At 35.8% G+C, this 23,289-nt stretch overlaps 1 protein-coding gene and 1 long non-coding RNA gene across 2 annotated transcripts; one reads left to right on the forward strand and one right to left on the reverse strand.

The window, feature by feature from the left end:
• The first annotated feature begins 1,180 nt into the window (after positions 1–1,180).
• On the forward strand, positions 1,181–5,129 carry LOC123879133. Its single transcript, XR_006798952.1, has 2 exons — positions 1,181–1,301; positions 3,022–5,129. It is a non-coding gene; the product is annotated as an uncharacterized LOC123879133 (long non-coding RNA).
• Positions 5,130–6,117: 988 nt separating this feature from the next.
• Positions 6,118–22,007, reverse strand: LOC123879109 (ITG-like peptide). The gene is made up of 6 exons (XM_045926650.1): positions 21,885–22,007; positions 15,932–16,079; positions 14,046–14,181; positions 10,567–10,674; positions 9,480–9,616; positions 6,118–6,327 (listed from the first exon to the last, which is right to left on the reverse strand). Exons 1-6 carry the CDS (start codon positions 21,962–21,964, stop codon positions 6,208–6,210), a joined length of 729 nt encoding a protein of 242 aa, XP_045782606.1. The 5' UTR covers positions 21,965–22,007; the 3' UTR covers positions 6,118–6,207.
• Positions 22,008–23,289: the final 1,282 nt, after the last annotated feature.

Below are 23,289 nucleotides of genomic sequence, written 5' to 3' on the forward strand. Positions count from 1 at the left end.
CGTTAAAAATTCGGCTAAATATATCACTGTAATTCAATTAAATTACTTAGCAAAATTGACAAATGTAAATCAATTTATAACACCCCCGACTAGTGAAGGTTACAATAATTAGAAAAGAGCTGATAACTTTCAAACGGCTGAACCGATTTTCTCGGATTATAGCTAAGAACACTCTCGATCAAGCCACCTTTCAAACAAAAAAAAAAAAACTAAATTAAAATCGGTTCATTAGTTTAGGAGCTACGATGCTACAGACAGACACAGATACACACGTCAAGCTTATAACACCCTTCTTTTAGGGTCGGGGGTTAACAAATAACAACGTCGTTAAAATGCGAAAGAGTGTATGTCTGACTAATAACTTTTCACGGCCCATCCGTTAAACCAATTTTGGCGAATGCAGAGATAGCTTGCATCCCGGGGAAAGACATAGGCTATTTTTTATCCTGGAAATCAAAGTCCCCACGGGGTTTTTTTAAAACCTAAGTCCATGCCGACGACGTCGCGGGCACCATCTATTTGGTACAGAGATGTATTTTATCCTGGAAAGGAATATATAGGATTTAGGTTTTTCAAAATCCCGTGGGAACTCTTTAATTTTCCGGGATAAAAAGTAGCCTATGTGCTAATCCAGGATATTATCTATCTCCATTCCGAATTTCAGCCAAATCCGTCCAGTGGCTTTTGCGTGAAGGAGTAACAAACATACACACACACACACACACACACACACACATACAAACTTTCGCCTTTATAATATTAAGTGTGAAGTGTGATTTTTAGTCCGACATATAAAAGAGTTCACTCGGAATTTAAAAAAAAATTAACCAAGTGCGAGTTGGACTCGCACACTAACGGTTCCGCACCATCGTATAAGAAATAACACTGATTTTCCGGCATCAAAAGTATCCTATGTGATTATATCCGCATTTATAATATTAGTATGGATATGGTTACCAAAAGGTTGATGTCTTATTCCATTTTCTCATATACTTGTCAAAGTAAACAGAAAAACCATGAACTTGGTAATTTATTTGCGCTTACTAAACTCAAAATAGAGTTATTTTCAACCTTATTTCCAAATAGATATGAACTGCCTATAAATTCGTAGTATCAAACTAAATTTGTTTTCAGTTAATTCTAGAAGTCGTTTTATAAAAGAGCGCATTTTCCATTTCACGTAATTGTTGAATGTGTATTACAGATTACGGTCGTAATATTGTGTAATATTGTGTAATTTAAAAAAAATGTCCTTCGCTAAATCTCTAATTTTGTTTTTCACTATCATTTTATTAATTCAGGTGAGTGTTTTATTTTTTTATTCTGTGGTAGGCTGGCTAGTTACCATCCTATTGGAAAGCCTTGGATTAAAAAATTGTCTCAATTCTTAATCTAAGCAATCCAATCCTTACCAATCCTTAAGAGGGGTCTCTCCGTCACTCGCTCCATACAAACGTAGTTTCAATTTCATTTGAATATTAAGCAACCAAAGTCCATGAAATGCAGACATATTTTAGAAACTAATACCTATAGTGTATCTGTGTATCTGTCTGTGGCTTCGTAGCTCCTAAACGAACGAACCGATTTTAGTTTAGTTGTTTTTCTTTGAAAGGTGGCTTGATCGAGAGTGTTCTTAGCTATAATCAAAGAAAATCGGTTCAGCCGTTTGAAAGTTATTAGCACTTATCTAGTTACTGTAACCTTCACTTGTCGGGGGTGTTATAAATTTTTAATTTACACTTGTTAGTTTTCTTATAGAGGTTTTTGTGTCGGGGGTTTTTTAAATTTTGAGTTATTGGTAGGGCCGTCATATTTTTTAATTTTTTGAATTTCGAATCGCCAGAGAAACTTGCACTTAAACTTTTTTTTAATCCCCGACCCAAAAAGAGGGGTGTTATAAGTTTGACGTGTATATCTGTGTATCTGTGTGTCTGTGTATCTGTGTATCTGTGTATCTGTCTGTGGCATCGTAGCGCCTAAACGAATGAACCGATTTTAATTTACTTTTTTTTGTTTGAAAGGTGGCTTGATCGAGAGTGTTCTTAGCTATAATCCAAAAAAATTGGTTAAGCCGTTTAAGAGTTATCAGCTCTTTTCTAGTTTTCTTGTAGAAAAGAAGGTTAGATAACCGTTAGGTTTATAATATTATGTCAATTGACAAATGTCAAGCTGTCAAGATGGACGTTGCCTAAATACATAATTATTTATTTGAAAATGATGTTTTGGAAAACTCAGATACTTTAGATCGTAGGCGCGGAATAGTCCAAGAAAATCAGTTCAGCTGTTTGAAAGTTATCAGGTCTTTTTGGTCTTTTCTAGTTACTGTAACCTTCACTTGTCGGGGGTGTTATAAATTTTTAATTTACACTTGTTAGTTTTCTTATAGAGGTTTTTGTGTCGGGGGTTTTTTAAATTTTGAGTTATTGGTAGGGCCGTCATATTTTTTAATTTTTTGAATTTCGAATCGCCAGAGAAACTTGCACTTAAACTTTTTTTTAATCCCCGACCCAAAAAGAGGGGTGTTATAAGTTTGACGTGTATATCTGTGTATCTGTGTGTCTGTGTATCTGTGTATCTGTGTATCTGTCTGTGGCATCGTAGCGCCTAAACGAATGAACCGATTTTAATTTACTTTTTTTTGTTTAAAAGGTGGCTTGATCGAGAGTGTTCTTAGCTATAATCCAAAAAAATTGGTTAAGCCGTTTAAGAGTTATCAGCTCTTTTCTAGTTTTCTTGTAGAAAAGAAGGTTAGATAACCGTTAGGTTTATAATATTATGTCAATTGACAAATGTCAAGCTGTCAAGATGGACGTTGCCTAAATACATAATTATTTATTTGAAAATGATGTTTTGGAAAACTCAGATACTTTAGATCGTAGGCGCGGAATAGTCCAAGAAAATCAGTTCAGCTGTTTGAAAGTTATCAGGTCTTTTTGGTCTTTTCTAGTTACTGTAACCTTCACTTGTCGGGGGTGTTATAAATTTTTAATTTACACTTGTTAATTTTGACTTGTTTTCCAGACTATCAGCTGTCACTGGTACGGAGGATACGGACGATACGGTCGCTTCGGTGGGTTCGGTGGGTACGGGGGATACGGTGGGTACGGCTTCCCCCCTCCCGTCATCGTGGGGGGTTACGGCTTTGGGGGTTTCTATAGACCGCCGTTCTTCGGACGTCCGCCTTTCTTTGGTTGAATCCATATTAAAAAAAAGTGTTTTTCCATTTTTCCCTGATTGCCGATATTTTTTCAAAAAAAAGTTAATTTTTTGACAGTTTTGTGTTGAAAATCTGTCAAAATATCAATTTAATCCGTCAGATACTGGCTTTCGAAAAATCAAAAATAGGTAGAGCTTTAAAATGGAATTTTAAAACTTATAACTGACAGATAAAGTAGAGTTTTTGTCAATTTTTGTATTGGAAATCTGTCAAAATTTCAAATTTTACAACTGAAAAACTTTATACAATATGGGTAGATGTTTTGTAAGTAATAATTGTGATATTAATTTTTATTAAATAATGCAATGTTATAAATTGTTTTTTTTTTCTTCTAATGTTAGGAATGTAGATTGTTACCTTGTTATTATTAATAAAAGTTATAGAAAACTGAAAAAAGATCAGATTTAATAAATAATTGACCGTTTATACAGGTTTGGAACCTATAAATTCAAATCAATTAGTTTTATTTTTTTTAATATTCAAATTAAGAATAGGGCTAAACTCCTATATTTTCAATTTATATATTTTAATGTATGTATAATTTATAAGGTCTTTAATTTTGAACACTATTTTTGTATCCTGTTGCTCCTCTTTCATTTATTTTTTATATTCTTTCTTCCGTTAAAAAATTGAGTAGGGTTGTATCTTGTTGCTTGAATTAAAAGTAGGGTAATAAAAAAAAACATTGCCGACATGATTTGTATAATATAACACATATATTAAATACACAAGTTAAGTTTCTTAGCATAAACAACTTTTTCATAATAATTCTTTAAACTATGTAAACATTTTGAATATCATCAACCGGAAACGAACTATTTTTTTTTCTAAAATATAAGCATTTTAGGCCTTTTTAGTCAAACTGTAAATTTTCAACTGGAAACAAATAAGATATCTCATATCTTTAACAGTGGTTACATATTTTTTTGGCAGAAAAATATCTTTTTTTTTTCGCTATACAACTTTAAGAAAATACTTAGACACCATACGCTTATCTATAGTTTTTTAAAGAAAAAAATGTGATATGCTTATATTTTTTTCTATATAACTAGGAATATATTTAAAAAAAAAGTTACATTTATAATGATATGTTTTACCTAGGCACCTAGATTAATCGAGTCACTTAACATTATGTTTTTTTAGAATAATCTAAGCGAAAAATTACTCTTATGTATTCTAAATTGTATTGTATTCTATAATTCAGTAAAACGACACTTTTACACATCAATTATTTTTAAAAACTATTTTTTATATAAATGCCTCAGCCAGTGATACTGATATGTTTAAGTTTCGATAATGAAGACTTTAATTAAGTTAACCTAGTTAATTTTAAAGGTTAAACATGTTAAAATTTACTAGTAATAATAATAATAACATGGTGATTTAACATTCATAAGAATAGTTATAACATTTATTAGTTTAATAAGGTTATTTTTTATACTAACAACTACTCACATCGTAATTTCAATAATAATTTGAAATAAGTGATAAAAAATTTAAATAAAAAAAATCACGTCTCTCTACACTTTTTTGGATTTTTCTCAAAGCTTCTATAATTCAAAATTAAAGGGCAAATCGGTGGCCGTTTTTCAAAGCGTTTGAATTGTTTTTTTTTATTTTTCGAAATCGTAAATTGAAAATACGATCGTTAATATAAAATTGAAGGTTCTTTTAGTAACTTCTCTGTTAAAAATAGTGTCTTTTATGGAAAATACATCTATATTCATAGTTATGGAATATAAAAATATAATATTTTGTGCTTTGTTAAGAGGTTTTTCGTAGATATAGGTAACTTTTTTAAATTATAGTAGACTATTACAGTAAAATTCAATTCCTTGACAGAATTCCTTTCAATCGTTTTAAGTCAAAGGTCGTATTTTCAAATATTTTTCTCTACATCGAGGAAATACAATAATATAGACTTTTATAATATATGTATATAATATAATGTATTTTGAAGACAATAATTGCTGAGTATTTCTGACATTTTCCATAATTATTTTATTGTATATCCTCAATTTATATTTAAATCGTTTATACATGAAAAAAAAAATATTTTTTCGCTTGTTTCTTAATGCACGAGTTTAAATTAGAAAAAAAATGATAGGGGAAGCATAGATATTATGCCTTTACTTTCATTTTTTTTCAAATCAGTATCATTTTTGACTTGAATTTTTTTATTTATAAACGATTTAAAATGCCATATTTTACGTTGAGTAAAGTAAGACTTAACAACGAATCTTGAAGGCATGAAGCAGGAATAAGGCAAGAATCAAGTTACAGACAAATTACAGTCTTACTTTACTCTCTGTAAAATTAAATAAAAATATTAAGCCCAGAGCAGACATGCGGCTTACGGTTAAGTTAATTTTCATTTAACAAGTTAATGGTTGACTAGAGAAGTTGTAATTTTTTTAAATTAAAATAGCAAACAAGTAGGCGCGTCATCTGATGTTAAGTGATTACCGCCGCCCATGAACATTTGCAGTTCTAGAGGAACTACCAATGTCGGCTTTTGAGAAATTTTAGAAATTATGAAACCGCCGTTGCCGGCCTTTCAGGAATTTCAGAAATTACTTTATTTTCTTCTTTTGCCACACATTTAATGTTTTTCCAAGCCATTTAATTAATAAAATTGCAAATTTGTTTTATAAACTGGAAACCATCAATTCCTTAATTTTTAAAAATGTATATATTATTATTTTTGTTATTTTTATATCTGTCTTTATGTGGCAATAAAATAATTTTGGTTTTTTATTCTTGCAAGTTCAATATTTTAAGTCAAAGTTACTAAGTCTTTTGAATCGAGCAACTGCCGAGTTTTATTCCAGGTCTTCTCAGTAAAACCTGCTTTCCAAACAGTTGTACTTATTAACACATCATGTCTTCCATAACATTGATAAAGAATCCAAAGATAAGTTTAAGACAGAAGTCGTCGTGTCGCGCGACTACAAGTCGCAAGTCTGCTCTAGCCGTATATAGTAAGAGTTTTAATGCATCGTATACACTCCGATCCTCTTCTCTCCGGCCGTGTGTTGGACGATCTCTCTGATCTGGTCTGTTGCGACGGGGCCGATGCAGACGAGCGGCTCCTTGAAGTAACCACAGCTCTGAAATTAAAGAATATTTTTAATTAATCTCATTAATTCTCTCATTAATCTCAACATGCATGAAAGTAAGTGCATAGTGTAAATGCGGCTTTAGGGAGGGGTCTCTCCGTCACTCGCTTCATACAAACGTAGTTCCAATTTCATTTGAATATTAAACCAACCATTAAGCACGCGGTCTTAAAAATTTACATACAAATCTTTGAGCCCCTGTAATTTTAAAACTACACATTTTTAGAAAAATCTAAAACACCACAGACACAGATATTAGTTTCTAGAATATGTCTGCAAAATTTCATGGACTTTGGTTGCTTAATGGTTGGTTTAATATTCAAATGAAATTGGAACTACGATTGTATGCAGTGAGTGACGGATAGAGCCCTGTTAAATCTAACAACTAAGCCATAAGGTTATATGAAAAACAACAAACAGTGCGGAAAAACAGTACCTAATAAAACTAAATTCCTGAAAAAACATGAAAATGTACTTAATTAAAACAGAGAATGATAGGCATTTATATTTTTCCGAAATAATTTTTCCACGAAAATATTTTTCCTAATTTATTCACGAGGGGTAAAAAGGCTTTCACGGCTGGTGGGTGTATTTTCTGAGAAATTGAATAAAAGCAATGTTATCCAATAATGTTGGTGAGGTGTGCTAGGGTTGGCTCTGATTCCATTATGTTTCTACTAGCTTATGCCCACGACTTCGTCCGCGTGGACCACACAAATTTCAAACTCAATAGCTCAACGGTTATAGGAGCGGACTGAAATCCGAAAGGTCGCCGGTTCAAACCCACCCGTTGCACTATTGTCGTACCCACTCCTAGCACAAGCTTAACGCTTAGTTGGAGGGGAAAGGGGAATGTTAGTCATGATTAAAAATGGCTAATATTCTTTTTTTTTTAAAAACCCCCTATTTTAGCCCCTTAGGGGTTTCATTTCAAATCCTTTCAAAGCGGATGTCTACGTCATAATAGCTATCTGCATGCCAAATTTCAGCCCGATCCGTCCGGTAGTTTTATGCGTTGATAGATCAATCAGTCATTCAGTCAGTCAGTTAGACATCTTGTCCTTTTATACATTTAGAAGATAATCACACTAATATTATAAAGGCGAAAGTTTGTATGTGTGTGTGTGTGTGTGTGTGTTTGTTACTCCTTCACGCAAAAACTACTGGACGGATTGGGCTGAAATTTAGAATGGAGATAGATTATACTCTGGATTAGCACAAAGGCTACTTTTTATCCCGGAAAATCAAAGAGTTCCCACGGGATTTCGAAAAACCTAAATCCACGCGGGCGAAATCGCGGGCATCGGCTAGTCTGTATAATAAATTCAACTTATTTAAAAAAGGACAAATTCGTATCTCTAAAGTCCATCATCCTATTACTGACTGGAGCTAATATCGCTTAACCAGAGCAATCGAGTGATCGTCGTAAATAAGCCAACCTAACTAGGAACGACTTTTTAAATACAAAAAATATTTGTTGAAAAAAAAAAAAACAGAAAGTCGTTAGCGACAGCCCTAACTATAAAAATAAGAAAAAGATATCGTCTTTAATATAATATTCTGTATATATTTTTTTACATTGACAGGGCTCTCTCCGTCACTCGCTTCATACAATCGTAGTTCCAATTTCATTTGAATATTAAGCAACCAAAGTCCAAGAAATTATGCAGACATATTCTAGAAACTAATACCTGTGTCTGTGGTGTTTTGGATTTATCTAAAAATATGTAGTTTTAAAATTACAGAGGCTCAAGGATTTGTATCTAAATTTTTAAGACCGCGTAACTTTGAAACCGAATATTTTAACAGAAATCTGGAAAACCACAGACACAGATATCAGTTTCTAGAATATGTCTGCAAAATTTCATGGACTTTGGTTGCTTGATATTCAAATGAAATTGGAACTACGTTTGTATGAAGCTAGTGACGGAGAGACCCCTCTTAAGTATAGTATTTTATTTATATTTTAGAAAGTTTGCCGGGATTAGAAAAATTGGATTCTGACAATAAGGTTAGGAGAACGGCTTACTTTTAGGTAAATTTAAATTTGTATAGTCCACACCGATGACTGATTCTTAAGGGAAGGCCTATGTCCCACTGTGGACGTCCACAGGCTGATGATGATGATAATGACACGGAGGAAGTCACGGGTATAAGGTAGTTATTAAAAATTAAAAAAAAACCGGCCAAGTGCGAGTCAGACTCGCGCACTGAGGGTTCCGTACTCTGGTATCTTTTCCAACTTTCTGCACGATAAATCAAAAACTATTACGCATAAAAATAAATAAAAATCTGTTTTAGAATGTAGGTACAGGTAAAGCCCTTTCATATGATACCCCACTTGGTATAGTTATCTTACTTTGAAAATTTAAACACGTTTTAATTTTTTTTGAATGATGTAACCACAAATTCGCGGTAGGCCTTGTGCTACAAGACCTACCTACTTACCAAATTTCATGATTCTAGGTCAACGGGAAGTACCCTATAGGTTTCTTGACAGACACGACGGACAGACAGACAAAGTGATCCTATAAGGGTTCCGTTTTTCCTTTTGTAGTATTGGCGTCACTCAGAAAAGCAGGTATTATTTAAATATTTTTATCGAATTATTGGAATGTCCTCTCCAAAACCAACACAAAAAAAAAACACAAGTTTAATGTGCAAGGTTATCCGAGAGTTTTAATCTAAACAAACTAATGCCAAAATAAATAATTTAATTAGAGCGTGATTGCTATCACAACATCTAATTATCCAGTTCACAACCCAAATACCGAAAATATGCGATATCGCTCCGAATCTCAGAAGGAGACTAAACTAATACCTTCAAAACAGTAAACACCCGTATTTATGCAAGTTCAATCTTGTTGGCCTCCTAGTAACAGATTGTATGACATCGAATGAGCCAAATATCGATTTTACCAAACTACCTTCATCAGCTAAATTAATAATTTTATATTATTGTTATTTTTTCTGTTGTTTCTGTTATTTTTTCTGTATTTCTGTTATTTTTTCTGTTGTTCTTGTTATTTTATTGTTTATTGTTTAAAAATAGGATAAAATGGGAAAAATAAATAAATGAGAGTTATATTATTTTTGACAACTCAAATCAACTTTTTAAAAATAACCTTACAGTTGGTTCCTACCTTCCTGGGCTTTTGGCGATGTCTGCGTTGCATGATGCAGCAGAGTCCGCGGGTGATGTCGCACTCACTAGATGTCGTGCAGTCATCGTTGTATTGCTTGTGTCCAATTGATGGTGGGCGGCAAACGTGCATCTCCCCTAAGGAAAAAAAATCAGATTGTTCCCTTTACTTGTACCACAATCTCTTCCTTCGTATTATTAACAGGGCTCTCTCCGTCACTAACTCCATACAATCGTAGTTCTAATTTCATTTGAATATTAAGCAACCAAAGTCCATGAAATTTTGCACAATTTTCTAGAAACTAATATCTGTGGTGTTTTAGAATTTTCTAAAAATATGTAGTTTTAAAATTACTGGGGCTCAAAGATTTGTATGTGAATTTTTAAGACCGCGTAGCTTTGAAACCGAATATTTTAACAGAAATCTGGAAAACCACAGGCATAGATATTAATTTTTAGAATATGTCTGCAAAATTTAATGGTCTTTGGTTGCTTCATATTCAAATGAAATTGGAACTACGTTTGTATGGAGCAAGTGACGGAGAGACCTCTTAAATAAAAAATCTGGTAAGTGCGAGTTGAACTCGCACACAAAGGGTTCCGTATCATAGTGCAAGAAATAATACTTTTTTTAAATTCGCACGGCGGCCATTGTGATTTTTTAACCCCCGACCCAAAAAGAGGGGTGTTAGAAGTTTGACGTGTGTATCTGTGTATCTGTCTGTAGCATCGTAGCTCCTAAACTAATGAACCGATTTTAATTTAGTTTTTTTTTGTTTCAAAGGTGGCTTGATCGAGAGTGTTCTTAGCTATAATCCAAGAAAATCGGTTAAGCCGCTCTTTTCTAGTTACTGTAACCTTCACTTGTCGGGGGTATTATAAATTTTTAATTTACACTTGTTTATTGCTTGTTGTTGTAGTGGCATAGAAGTATACAATCGAGTGGTGTTGGAATCTGTGTGGTCCTGCGTACAGATTTCGTTGTTTTGGCGGGTTATAGCAAATTAAGCTTTTGGTTCCTTGTACATAAAATAAAAGATTCCGATGAATTGAGAAACTCCTCCTTTTTGATAGTCGTTATCTCTCACCTGGAACCACCTCCTCGCAGACCAGCCCAGCATCACATTGGTTCTCTCTGTTGCACATTTCACCCATTTTCCGTCCAGTGAAGGCGGGAAGACAACGCCCTCCGTCTTCTGCGTAAGAGAAATATTCACTTAATCTGATTCTACGTAGTATAAGGCTCATTTTTAGGGTTCCGTACCTCCAAAGGAAAAACAGAACCGTTATAGGACCACTTTCTCTGTCTGTCTGTCTGTCAAAAAACCTATAGGGTACTTCCCGTTGACCTAGAATCATGAAATTTGGCAGGTAGGTAGGTCTTATAGCACAAGTACAGGAATAAACTTACCGCGAATTTGTGGTTACATCATTTAAAAAACATTAAAATGTCTTTCAATTTTCAAAGCAAGACAGACGGACAGACAGAAAGACAACAAAGTGATCCTATAATGGTTCCGTTTTTGCTTTTGAGGTACGGAGCTCTAAAAAAGTATAAACAATTTAACTTGTTGCTACTGTTTATATATTTTCATCTCTTTCGGAAAAAAGCAGTGGCACCGATTAATCAGTAGTGAGCTGGAGATTTGATGGATTACGATGATGATGTATTAATTATTACATAGCCATGCTTAGATTAAATCAACCAGTCCATATAATCTAAGTTAGTGCTATGTTAATTTATTAAATATTCCTTCTACTCAATCAATCATGACTTACCCATCTAAGTTTATACTAAGTAATTAATCGAGATAACTACGCGGTAATTGCAGCTAAGTCGTTCAGACATCTCCTCTTCGGGGAGTCGGGGGTTCGATCCCGGGAACCTTTAAGTTTTCGGAGTTATCATGTGCGTTTTCAAATGTAGTATTATATAGAAGCAGGCGTTATTTTGCGGAAGTCTATGATATACAATCAATCAATCAATTTATTTATTTGCTGATACAGGTATTACAGGTGTAATTATAAAATAGTCCAGCTGTATCACGCCAAGCTGGCATGCAAATACATTAATTCAAAATAGTGAATAGACAAATTAAATTAAAAGTAAAATTTTCGTTTGTTTGAAATAAATGATGTTATACAATAAAAGGAATTTACAATTCTGAATACAAGGAACCAAAAGCTTAATTTGCTATAATCCGCTAAACCAAAGAAATCTGCATGGTGCAACATGCAGCATGCGACATGCACCACCCGCCCTCCCACTGATAAACATGCACCAAGCAAGCCACACGCACCACCACCACGCAGCACCACACAAATCCCAACACCACTCGACGCACGTTTCGCCCCGACACCAGAGCATCCTCAGGAGATTTAGACCTTACAATGCCTAGTTGCAATTATGCCTGCTTGGTGGTTGGCTTTTCCTGCATGTTTACCAGTGGGAGGGCGGACGGTGCATGTCGCATGCTGAATGTTGCACCATACAGATTTGTCTGGTTTAGCGGATTATAGCAAATTAAGCTTTTGGTTCCTTGTATATCATGGACTTCCGCAAAATAACGCCTGCTTCTATAGGTACTACATTTGCTTTAATTAACGGTGAAGGTAAATATCGGTGAGGGAGAATGCTCCATAATATTCCCAAAGGTATGCGAAGTCTTACCAATCTGTACTTGTCCAGTGACACCCGTGTTCAGTAGTGGAAGAACGAAACTATAAAGGTTTTTATATTTTACAATGGAACTTTAAAAGAGACCGCACCAAACCTTGTCATTCGAGTAACGCACATAAAGGTGCGCCATTTTGAATCTTTCTCCATTAACCTTAATTAAACTACGAAGCAAATTCATGGTGAATTTCATGGTGAGGAAATTATGATTACATTGTAACTTTGTTGAGTAAACATAGCCATTAAAACACCCTTAGGAATGGGACTTCGGGTTCTTAGTAAGAATGAAAGAAAGAAAAATGTTGATAGCTTGAATGAATTGCCACAAAATTGGCTGTATCACAATCCAAGGGTCACTGGTAGAAATCTCATAAATGTAGAGAAAAGTGCTTCCCTGTCCCTTTTTCATTTTTTTTCTCATTCTGATACACATTAAAAAAATCGACCAAGTGCGAGTCAGACTCGCGCACCGAAGGTTCCGTACTCGGGAATTTTTTCCGACATTTTGCTCCATAAATCAAAAACTGATATGAATTAAAATAAACAAAAATCTGTTTTAGAATGTGCAAATAAAGCCCTTTCATATTATGATACCCCACTTGGTAATAGTTATCTTACTTTGAAAATGGAAACATATATTTTTTTTGGCGATGAAAGTGTAACCCTAACCACAAAATGGTTTTCAGATTTTTTCTTTACTTGTGCTATAAGATCTACCTATCTGATAAAATTCATGATTCTAGGTCAATGGCAAGTACCCTATAGGTTTTCTTGACAGAAACGACAGACGGACAGACAGACAGACAATAAAGTGATCCCATAAGGGTACCGTTTTTCCTTTTGAGGTACACGGAACCCTAGAAAATGAAAAAATAAAAAGTTCTCACGGGATTTTTAATCCACGTGGACGAACTCGCGAGCTTCATAAGCTACTTAGATTTTTGCGTGCCTTTCCAAAGGTTAAGTTCTTAACAAGAAATGCCAAGGCAACAGGATTAGCATAATTTCTCCATAATAAGCATTTTTATTTTTCAATCGTAAACAGTTACTATATACTGCTGACGTCGAGTTTAGATTCTTTGTTTTTATTTCTTAGTATTTTGAATGGGGTAAGCTCGCACTGCGAAAATTCATCGCGCGATATTTCCCGCAGAAATCTCTGACATGGAAATCGTATGAAGTTCGTGCGATTATTTTTCGTAAGTGCATGAGGCTCCATGCATTTCCCATATTATACCACAAAATCGCGCGGTGGAAATTCCCAGTGCAGGCATACCCTTATAACATTAGGCATTAACTTAGCTCATATCTCAGAATAAGCATAATTTCTCCATAAAAAGCGTTTTTAATATTCAATCGCAAACTATATCGGTATTAGAAACATACTGCTGACGTCTAGTTTAGATTTAATTTTATTCTAGAATTTTTAACTAAACTGCTGCTACAGGGTGCGCTGAAACAGTGGGTGTCATCGGCACCCTATATTATGCCTTGCTAATCCTGTATACATACCAGTCTCCAAGCACATGAGTCCACGGCAGCAGTCACCATTACTCATACAGGGTGCGCTGAAACAGTGGGTGTCATGCACCCTACATGCGATTGCCTTACTACACCCTAGACCCTGTATATACATACCTGTCTCCAAGCACATGAGTCCACGGCAGCAGTCACCATTGCTCATACAGGGTGCGCTGAAACAGTGGGTGTCATGCACCCTACATGCGATTGCCTTACTACACCCTAGACCCTGTATATACATACCTGTCTCCAAGCACATGAGTCCGCGGCAGCAGTCACCATTGCTCATACAGGGTGCGCTGAAACAGTGGGTGTCATGCACCCTACATGCGATTGCCTTACTACACCCTAGACCCTGTATATACATACCTGTCTCCAAGCACATGAGTCCGCGGCAGCAGTCACCATTGCTCATACAGGGTGCGCTGAAACAGTGGGTGTCGTCAGCATCCTCTATGCGGTTGCCTTCCAGTGCCTCGGCGGCGTAGATCTCTTCAGGTTCGACCTGGTAACAAGAACTTGTATTATTAAAGCAATTAAATCAGTTTTTCTTATTTTTAGGGTTCCGTACCTCAAAAAGAAAAAACGGAACCCTTATAGGATCACTTTGTTGTCTGTCTGTCTGTCGGTCTGTCCGTCCGGCCGTCGTGACTGTCAAGAAAACCGATAGGGTACTTCCCGTTGACCTAGAATCATGGGCAGGTAGGCAGGTCTTATAGCACAAATAGGTAAAGGAATAAATCCGAAAACCGTGAATTTGTGGTTACATCATTAAAAAAAATTAAAATGTGTTTAAATTTTCAAAGTAAGATAACTATATCAAGTGGGGTATCATATGAAAGTGCTTTACCTGTACATTCTAAAACGAATTTTTATTTATTTTTATGCATAATAGTTTTTGATCATCATTGATGATTTATCGAGCAAAATGTCGAAAAAATACCCGAGTATGGAACCCTTGGTGCGCGAGTCCGACTCGCACTTGGCCGGTTTTTTAAATCTATTTATGAACCAATTACTTCAAATAAAACATAACGAATACAATGAAAACACTGAGTACTTAAATACTGAAACTTTTGAGATGTGTGCTATAAATAGATAAATAACAATCAATGCAAAATAAGTTATTCTTAGGTACTGTAAAAAGTGTTTTTTTTTTTTTAAATTGAAACCATATTAAAACAGTTTTGATCCAGGGCTTATTGGGGCTTATGTAGGCACCAAAAGCGCCACTTCGCTAAAAATAAACTAAAGGGTTGCAACTTTCAACTTCAAAGATCCATTGGATGGCTGCCACTTCTCTCAAAAGGTCACGCTTACGGCTCGTTTGACTTGTTCGGTGACCTTTGACGTCAAACGATCGGGCGGCCCTAAAATAACATTTGTTTTTGTATGAAAAAGGACTGACAATAATGGGAAATGATCGATGAACACAACAAGTGTAAATTAAAAATTTATAACACCCCCGACAAAGTATTTGAGTTTTCCAAAACATCATTTTCAAATCTAATCTAATTATGTATCTAGGCAACGTCCATCTTGACAGCTTGACATTTGTCAATTGACATAAGATTATGAACCTAACGGTCTGTTACAAAGTTACAAGAAAACTAGAAAAGAGCTGATAACTTTTAAACGGCTGAACCGATTTTCTTGGATTATTGCTAAGAACACTCTCGATCAAGCCACCTTTCAAATAAAAAAAAACTAAAATAAGATCGGTTCATTCGTTTAGGCGCTACGATGCCACAGACAGATACACAGATACACACGTCAAACTTATAACACCCCTCTTTTTGGGTCGGGGGTTAAAAAGGTGTCATCATGATCAACCCATCGCCACGCCTGGCCAAGTGCGGATTGGTAGACTTCACACACCTTTGAGAATATTATAGAAAACTCTTAGGCATGCAGGTTTTTGGAGTCCCGTACCTCAAAAGGAAAAACGGAACCCTTATAGGATCACTTTGTTGTCTGTCTGTCTGTCTGCAATTTGCAGCTGTAAAAGTTTATTTGAATAAAATTCTATTCTATTCTATTCTATTATCGTACAAGTTTAACAATTTCGACCATCAAAAGGAGTACAATTGTACCTACTTTGATATGATAAATGATTTTGACTTTGACTTTATGTCCAGCAGTGGAGTCCCTCGGTTGATGATGATGATGTTTAGGAGCAGACCTTTACGATGGTTTGCGGTCCGGAACTAAAGTGGACCCTGGAAATGCAACTCTGGGTCAAATAGCCATCTTACCTGCCCATAAGCGTAGTGGCGATAAGGGGACCGCCCGTAGCCCATGTTGGCCAGCATGTCGGAGCTGAAGCGGTTGAACAGCCCGCCCCACGCGTGGGCAGACCCCAGGCACACGATGAACAGTAACGCGCTGGCGGCCATGATGGTGCTGGGAAAATATATCACTTTAAAAAAAGAAAAAAAACCGTCCAAGTGCGAGTCAGACTCGCGCACCGAGGGTTCCGTACTCGAGTATTTTTTCGACATTTTGCACGATAAATTAAAAACTATTATGCGTAAAAATAAATAAAAATCTGTTTTAGAATATACAGGTAAAGCCCTTTCATATGGTACCCCACTTGGTATAGTTATCTTACTTTGAAAAGTTAAACACTTTTTTAATGATGTGACCAGAAATTCACGGTTTTCAGATTTATTCCTTTACTTGTGCTATAAGACCTACCTACCTGCCAAATTTCATGATTGTAGGACAAGGGGAAGTAGGTTTCTTGACAGACACGACGTACGGACGGACAGACAGACAAATTTTATCATGAAAAAGAACTAGAAAATCCTGTTACCTAATGATTCTCTTTGAATTTTGTTTCGTCAATTCTTCAAAAGAGATTTTAATTACAGAAAAACTTTAGTTTCCATGATAAAGTTTTGATGGCAAAAGTTTAGTCATTAAGAGGGCTCTCTCCATCACTCGTTTCATACAATCGTAGTTCCAATTTCATTTGAATATTAAGCAACCAAAGTCCATGAAATTTTGCAGACATATTCTAGAAACTAATATCTATGTCTGTGGTTTTCCAGATTTCTGTTAAAATATTCGTTTTCAAAGTTACGCGGTCTTAAAAATTTTCATACAAATCTTTGAGCCCCTGTAATTTTAAAACTGCATATTTTTAGAAAAATCTAAAACACCACAGACACAGATATTAGTTTTTAGAATATGTCCGCAAAATTTCATGGACTTTGGTTGCTTAATATTCAAATGAAATTGGAACTACGATTGTATGAAACGAGTGACGGAGAGAGCCCTGTTAAAAGAAACCAACAGCTTTCCTCTTGAATTCTGTCAAAAAGACTAAATTAATCAAAGAAACAAAAATTTAGAAAACAAATGGTGAAGCCAAATTAATCTTTTCAGGTAATTTGCGAGAACTTTTTGTTTTAATGTTTTAGGGTTCCTTACGTTCGAATGAAAAAACGAAATCCTTATTCACATTGGTAACGGATCGAAGTATATAACTAGTAGGGAATTATAAATAACTAGAGGATGCCCGCGACTTCGTCCGCGTGGATTTAGGTACACAAAGATCCCGTGGGAACTGTTTGATTTTCCGGGATAAAAAGTTGCCTATGTCAATTACAGGGACGCAAGCTACCTCGGTACCCATACAAATCGGTTAAGCGGATGGGTTTTTGGGAATCCCGTGGGAACTCTTTGATTTTCCGGGATAAAACGTAGCCTATGTCCGTCCCCGGGATATAAGCTAATCGTGTACCAAATTTCGTCAGAATCGGTTAAACTGTTGGGCCGTGAAAAGGTGGCAGACAGACAGACAGACAGACAGATACACTTTCGCATTTATAATATTAGTATGGAAGTATAGATAAATAATTTTATTATTTGGGCAAGAAGAGAAATATAGATAATTATTTATTTTATTATTTGGGCAAATACTTACAGAAAAAATATAATTTTCTGTCACAAATTAATCATAGAAGCATTTAAGACTATATAAAGAAAATTCAAAATTGTTAACTTTGGAAACATGAATTAGCTACCAATAAAAATTTTACAAGAAATTTTGCGTACAAAGTTAAGTCCCTGAGTAATTTTTCCAGGAAAAGTGCAGTTAATCATTTTTACTCACGAAAAACTTTAAGCGCTCGAAAGGTTTAAAAAGGCAGCAAAAGCAACAGTTTTTCGAAAGGTGAAAAAAAAACGAAAGTTACTTTCATTACATACAAGGAGGCATGTAGGCCATGGAATATACCCGACTGCGGCAAAGCCAAAAGGAAGGGTTATGATTTTAGCAGTCTATGTATGTATGTGTGGGATGTATGTTTGTATCCAGATTCTGTGTGTTCCAACTTCCACCGTAGCGCCTAAACTACTGGGCTGACTTTGATGAATGAGGTGTCAATCGATTCGTCGTAAAGGTTTGGGTGACATACGCTACATTTTATATATAAAAAATTGACCTAACGGATGTTACATGAAAAAAATGGGGGTCTCCAATTTATAACACCCCCGACAAGTGAAGGTTACAGTAACTAGAAAAAAGCTGATAACTTTCAAACGGCTGAACCGATTTTCTTGGATTATAGCTAAGAACACTCTCGATCAAGCCACCTTTCAAACAAAAATAAACTAAATTAAAATCGGTTCATTAGTTTAGGAGCTACGATGGCACAGACAGATACACAGATACACACGTCAAACTTATAACATTCCTCTTTTTGGGTCGGAGTTTAAAAACAAAATACAAAGTAATTTTTTGATATTTGTTTTCAATCAAAAACGTAATGAATGTTTCCAGAACTCATATAAAAATTAAAAAAGGTTCACTCTAACAGATTAATTGGGTAGCCGAGCCTACATAAATGGAAGCTCTCAAAATAAATTGTTTGGAGCAATTTTCGAAATGAAATTGTATTTTTTTTAGCAGCGGGTTGCGTGTTTTAATCCCACACACTCTATGATAAATATTTCTTTTATAATTGGATACCTATTACGTTTGTGTATGAAAATAATTGAATCTGTTTTCTTTTATTAACCCCCGACCCAAAAAGAGGGGTGTTATAAGTTTGACGTGTGTATCTGTGTGTCTGTGTATCTGTCTGTGGCATCGTAGCGCCTAAACGAATGAACCAATTTTAATGTACTTTTTTTGTGTGAAAGGTGGCTTGATCGAGAGTGTTCTTGGCTATAATTCAAAAAAAATGGTTCAGCCGTTTAAGAGTTATCAGCTCTTTTCTAGTTTTCTTGTAGAAAAGAAGGTTAGATAACCGTTAGGTTCATAATATTACGTCAATTGACAAATGTCAAGCTGTCAAGATGGACGTTGCCTAGATACATAATTATTTATTTGAAAATGATGTTTTGGAAATCTCAGATACTTTGGATCGTAGGCGCGGAATAGTCCAAGAAAATCGGTTCAGCCGTTTGAAAGTTATCAGCTCTTTTCTAGTTACTGTAACCTTCACTTGTCGGGGCTGTTATAAATAATTTACACTTGTCCATACTAATATTATAAATGCGAAAGTCTGTCTGTCTGTCTGTCTGCTAACTTTTCGCGGCCCAACAGTTTAACCGATTTTGACGAAATTTGGTATAGTTAGCTTATATCCCAGGGATGGACATAGGCAACTTTTTATCCCGGAAAATCAAATAGTTCCCATGGGTTCTTTAAAAACTGGAATCCACGCGGGCGAAGTCGCGGGCATCCTCTAGTACTTAATATTTTAAATGCGAAAGTGTGTCTGTCTGTCTGTCTGCTAGCTTTTCACGGCCCAACAGTTTAACCGATTTTGACGAAATTTGGTATAGTTAGCTTATATCCCAGGGATGGACATAGGCAACTTTTTATCCCGGAAAATCAAATAGTTCCCATGGGATCTTTAGAAACCGAAATCCACGCGGACGAAGTCGCGGGCATCCTCTAGTACTTAATATTTTAAATGCGAAAGTGTGTCTGTCTGTCTGTCTGCTATCTTTTCACGGCTCAACAGTTTAATCGATTCTGACGAAATTGGGTACAGAGTTAGCTTATATTCCGGGGACGGACATAGTTTACTTTTTATCCCGGAAAATCAAGGAGTTCCCACGGGGTTGTAAAAGACCCATCCGCTCAACCGATTTGTATGAAATTTGGTACCGAGTTAGCTTGCGTCCATGTTATGACATAGACAACTTTTATCCCGGAAAACCAAGCAGTTCCCACGGGATTTTCAAAAACCTAAATCCATGCGGATGAAGTCGCGGGCATCCTCTGGTTATAAAATATTTTATCAAAAAAAATAGACAGTGACGAAATTTTTTACGTAATCTAGACATATTCAATACGCGTAGATTTAGGTTTTTAAAAATCTCATGGAAAGTAAATCAGTTATCTTTTTTAGGGTTCCGTACCTTAAAAGGAAAAACGGAACCCTTATACAATCACTTTGTTGTCCGGCTGTCTGTCTGTCAAGAAACTTATAGAGTACTTCCCGTTGACCTAGAATCATGAAAGGCAGGTAGGTAGGTCTTAAGCATAGTTTACACGGAGCCAACACTGGCTGCCAATAAGACTGGCAGCCAGTGCTGGCTCGGTATTGGCCTTGTGTAAACAGTTTTTCAAGCCAAGCCAGCGCTGGCTGCCAACGCTGGCGAGAATAGAGCGACCGTCTATTTTTCTAGCCAGTGACCTCCGCCCGCATACCCTTCGACCCCCGCGCCAGCGTTGCGGACCCGTGTAGACGAGTCTCGCCAGTCACTGGCGAACGTCCGTACGGTGTGTGTTCTTTGTTGTTTTTCCAAACGTGTGCACACTAGAAGAAAAAATCCGTGAATGATTGGCCGCGTCTAAACAACAAGGGCCAGGCCAACGCTGGCTTGTCTGCAGACTGGCGCTAGCATTACTGGCTTCGTGTAAACTCTACTTCATAGCACAAGTACAGGAATAAATCTGAAAACCCCGAATTTGTGGTTAAATCATTAAAAAAAAATTAAAATGTTTTATAATTTTCAAAGTAAGATAACTAACTATACCAAGTGGGGTATCATATAAAAGGGCTTTACTTGTACATTCTAAAACATATTTTTATTTATATTTATGTATAATATTTTTGATTTATCTTGCAAAATGACGGAAAAAATACCCGAGTACGGAACCTTCAGTGCGCGAATCTGACTCGCACTTGGCCGGTTTTTTACAGGGATATTCAAAGTAAGTATATAAAAGGTTTTTAAATCATCCTAATCAACGCGAAAGAACGAATAATAATCTATATTTATAAATTCAAAATTCAAGATATTTCTATTCAATTAAACTTTTACGAGTACCACTACCACTGGTTTGGAATGCCTTTCCTACCGAGAAGAACCAGCCAGAAACTCGGCGGTTGCTCTTTTCAAAGATTAAGATTAAGATTAGAATACACAATATTATGCCATGTATAAATGTAATTGGAGCAAGCTGCAGGCCAAATCCACGCTCTTTTATCATTTACATAATCTTCGATTGTATAATATACTTTTTGTAAAATAAAAATAAATTTGCACCAAATTGGATAAATCTTTTTTTTGTATTCGTTATTGTCAGGACAAGGTTTTTACTAACGATTTTTTTTTGAAAAATGCACAGGAAAAAACAGTTTCCACGGGATGCGGACGAAGTCGCTGGCAACAGCTAGTCTTAATATATAAAACAATCAACGTACAGTGAAAACTACTCCAAAAACTTAATTTGCAGATTATTATTATCCCTCTAACAGAACTCTACTAAAAAAAAGAATCTTCAGTATATGCGCGACGCGTCGCCGTCTAGTTAAATAACTCAAAATTTAAAAACCCCCGACACAAAATGCTCTATAAGAAAACTGGAAAAGAGCTGATAACTTTCAAACGGCTGAACCGATTTTCTTTAATTATAGCTAAGATTACTCTCGCCAAACCACTTTTCAAACAAAAAAAAAAACTAAATTAAAATCGGTTCATTAGTTTAGGAGCACCGATGCCACAGACAGATACACAGATACACACGTCAAACTTATAACACCCCTTTTTTTAGGTCGGGGGTTAAAAACTAGTCCCAAAACTATAAGAAATGTTTATAGATAGAAGACAATATCTCTATAACAGAACTCTACTAAAAAAAGAATCTTCAGAAAATGCGCGACGCGTCGTCCGTCGTCGTCTAGTTAAAAAAGTAACAGTAGTGGGGTAAAAATAGAATAAATATAAACCGTTCCTTACCTGTTACACGTCTGATCTCCTGGATGGCCGGGGCTCGACTGGCTCTCGTCAGATCCATAACCAGGATATCCATTGCGCATGGGTGGGTAGGTAGTGTTTATATTGGAAGAGATGTTTGGAGATGGGCATCGTTGCTACTTCTCAATCATTTCATTTGGTGAAATTATTTTTCGTTCACAGTCATTTTTTTTAAAGAATATTAGCCATGTTAAATGACTAATATTCCCCTTTCCTCTCCAACTAAGCGTCAGGCTTGTGCTAGGAGTAGGTACGACAATAGTGCAACGGGCGGGGTTTGAACCGTCAACCTTTCGGTTTTCAGTCCACTCCCTTACCGGTTGAGCTATTGAGGCTCTTTCAAAGGCAATTGTTCATGGAAGGTGATTTTTCAATTTTCGCATTTACAATTGTTTACTACATTAATTTAACTAAAGGTCCCTATTCTCTAGAGTTCTCTCTGTTAGGTAATACTATAGGTACAAATGACAAAGACCAAAAGTCAGTAGGTGTTCAGTGGCCAACCAATCACAAAAGTACTATGCAGTGATGCAAGTGTTCTCACTCGCACACTCTTTAGCGGCTCAGATTGGGTGAAGACCATACGTACGCGAAAACAAGTGTAAATAAAAAATTTATAACACCCCCAACAAGTAAAGGTAACTAGAAAAAAACTGATAACTTTCGAACGGCTGAACCAATTTTCTTGGATTATAGCTAAGAACAGTCTCGATCAAGCCACCTTTCAAACAAAAAAAAAAAAACTAAATTAAAATCGGTTCATTAGTTTAGGAGCTACGATGCCACAGACAGATACACAGATACACACGTCAAACTTATAACACCCCTCTTTTTGGGTCGGGGGTTAAAAATAAAATAAAGCAGATTAAACTTCTGTGCGATATGTGTTTTTTCACCTGGGTAGCACATACCTAGAAAGTTTTTCACGGCATTTTTCACATGCTATACCTGCGCAGTGAGTGGCCCATCCCTAGTAGGTGCTAGGTAGTGTTTATATTGGCAGCCAGGGGGGTACGTAGTGACGTCATTCGTATATCGCGTGGGCTTGCGATTTTCAAATTTTATTGTAGCTGTCATACTTGATTAAGCATTTTGTCCTAAAGTGGGATTCAAAGTGCCACTAACTTTGCCATCCCATGTCTAAAAGCCGTTTACTGCAAAAAATAGTTTTTGCGTTTTCGCTTAAAACATTTTGAAATGAAATGAAATGATTCTTTATTTTGCGAAATGTGAGTAACAATGATGCATTTGTGTATGGCACATTTTGCCATTTGTGTATGGCGTGCAAAATATATAGTTAGACTATTAATTACAATAAATAACCAATAAAAAATAAGAATATTAATTGAGATTGAAATGACCACGCGACCCATGACAGTGAGATATT

Source organism: Maniola jurtina, chromosome 27, assembly GCF_905333055.1.
Source record: "Maniola jurtina chromosome 27, ilManJurt1.1, whole genome shotgun sequence".
In the NCBI taxonomy this organism is placed as follows: domain Eukaryota; kingdom Metazoa; phylum Arthropoda; class Insecta; order Lepidoptera; family Nymphalidae; genus Maniola; species Maniola jurtina.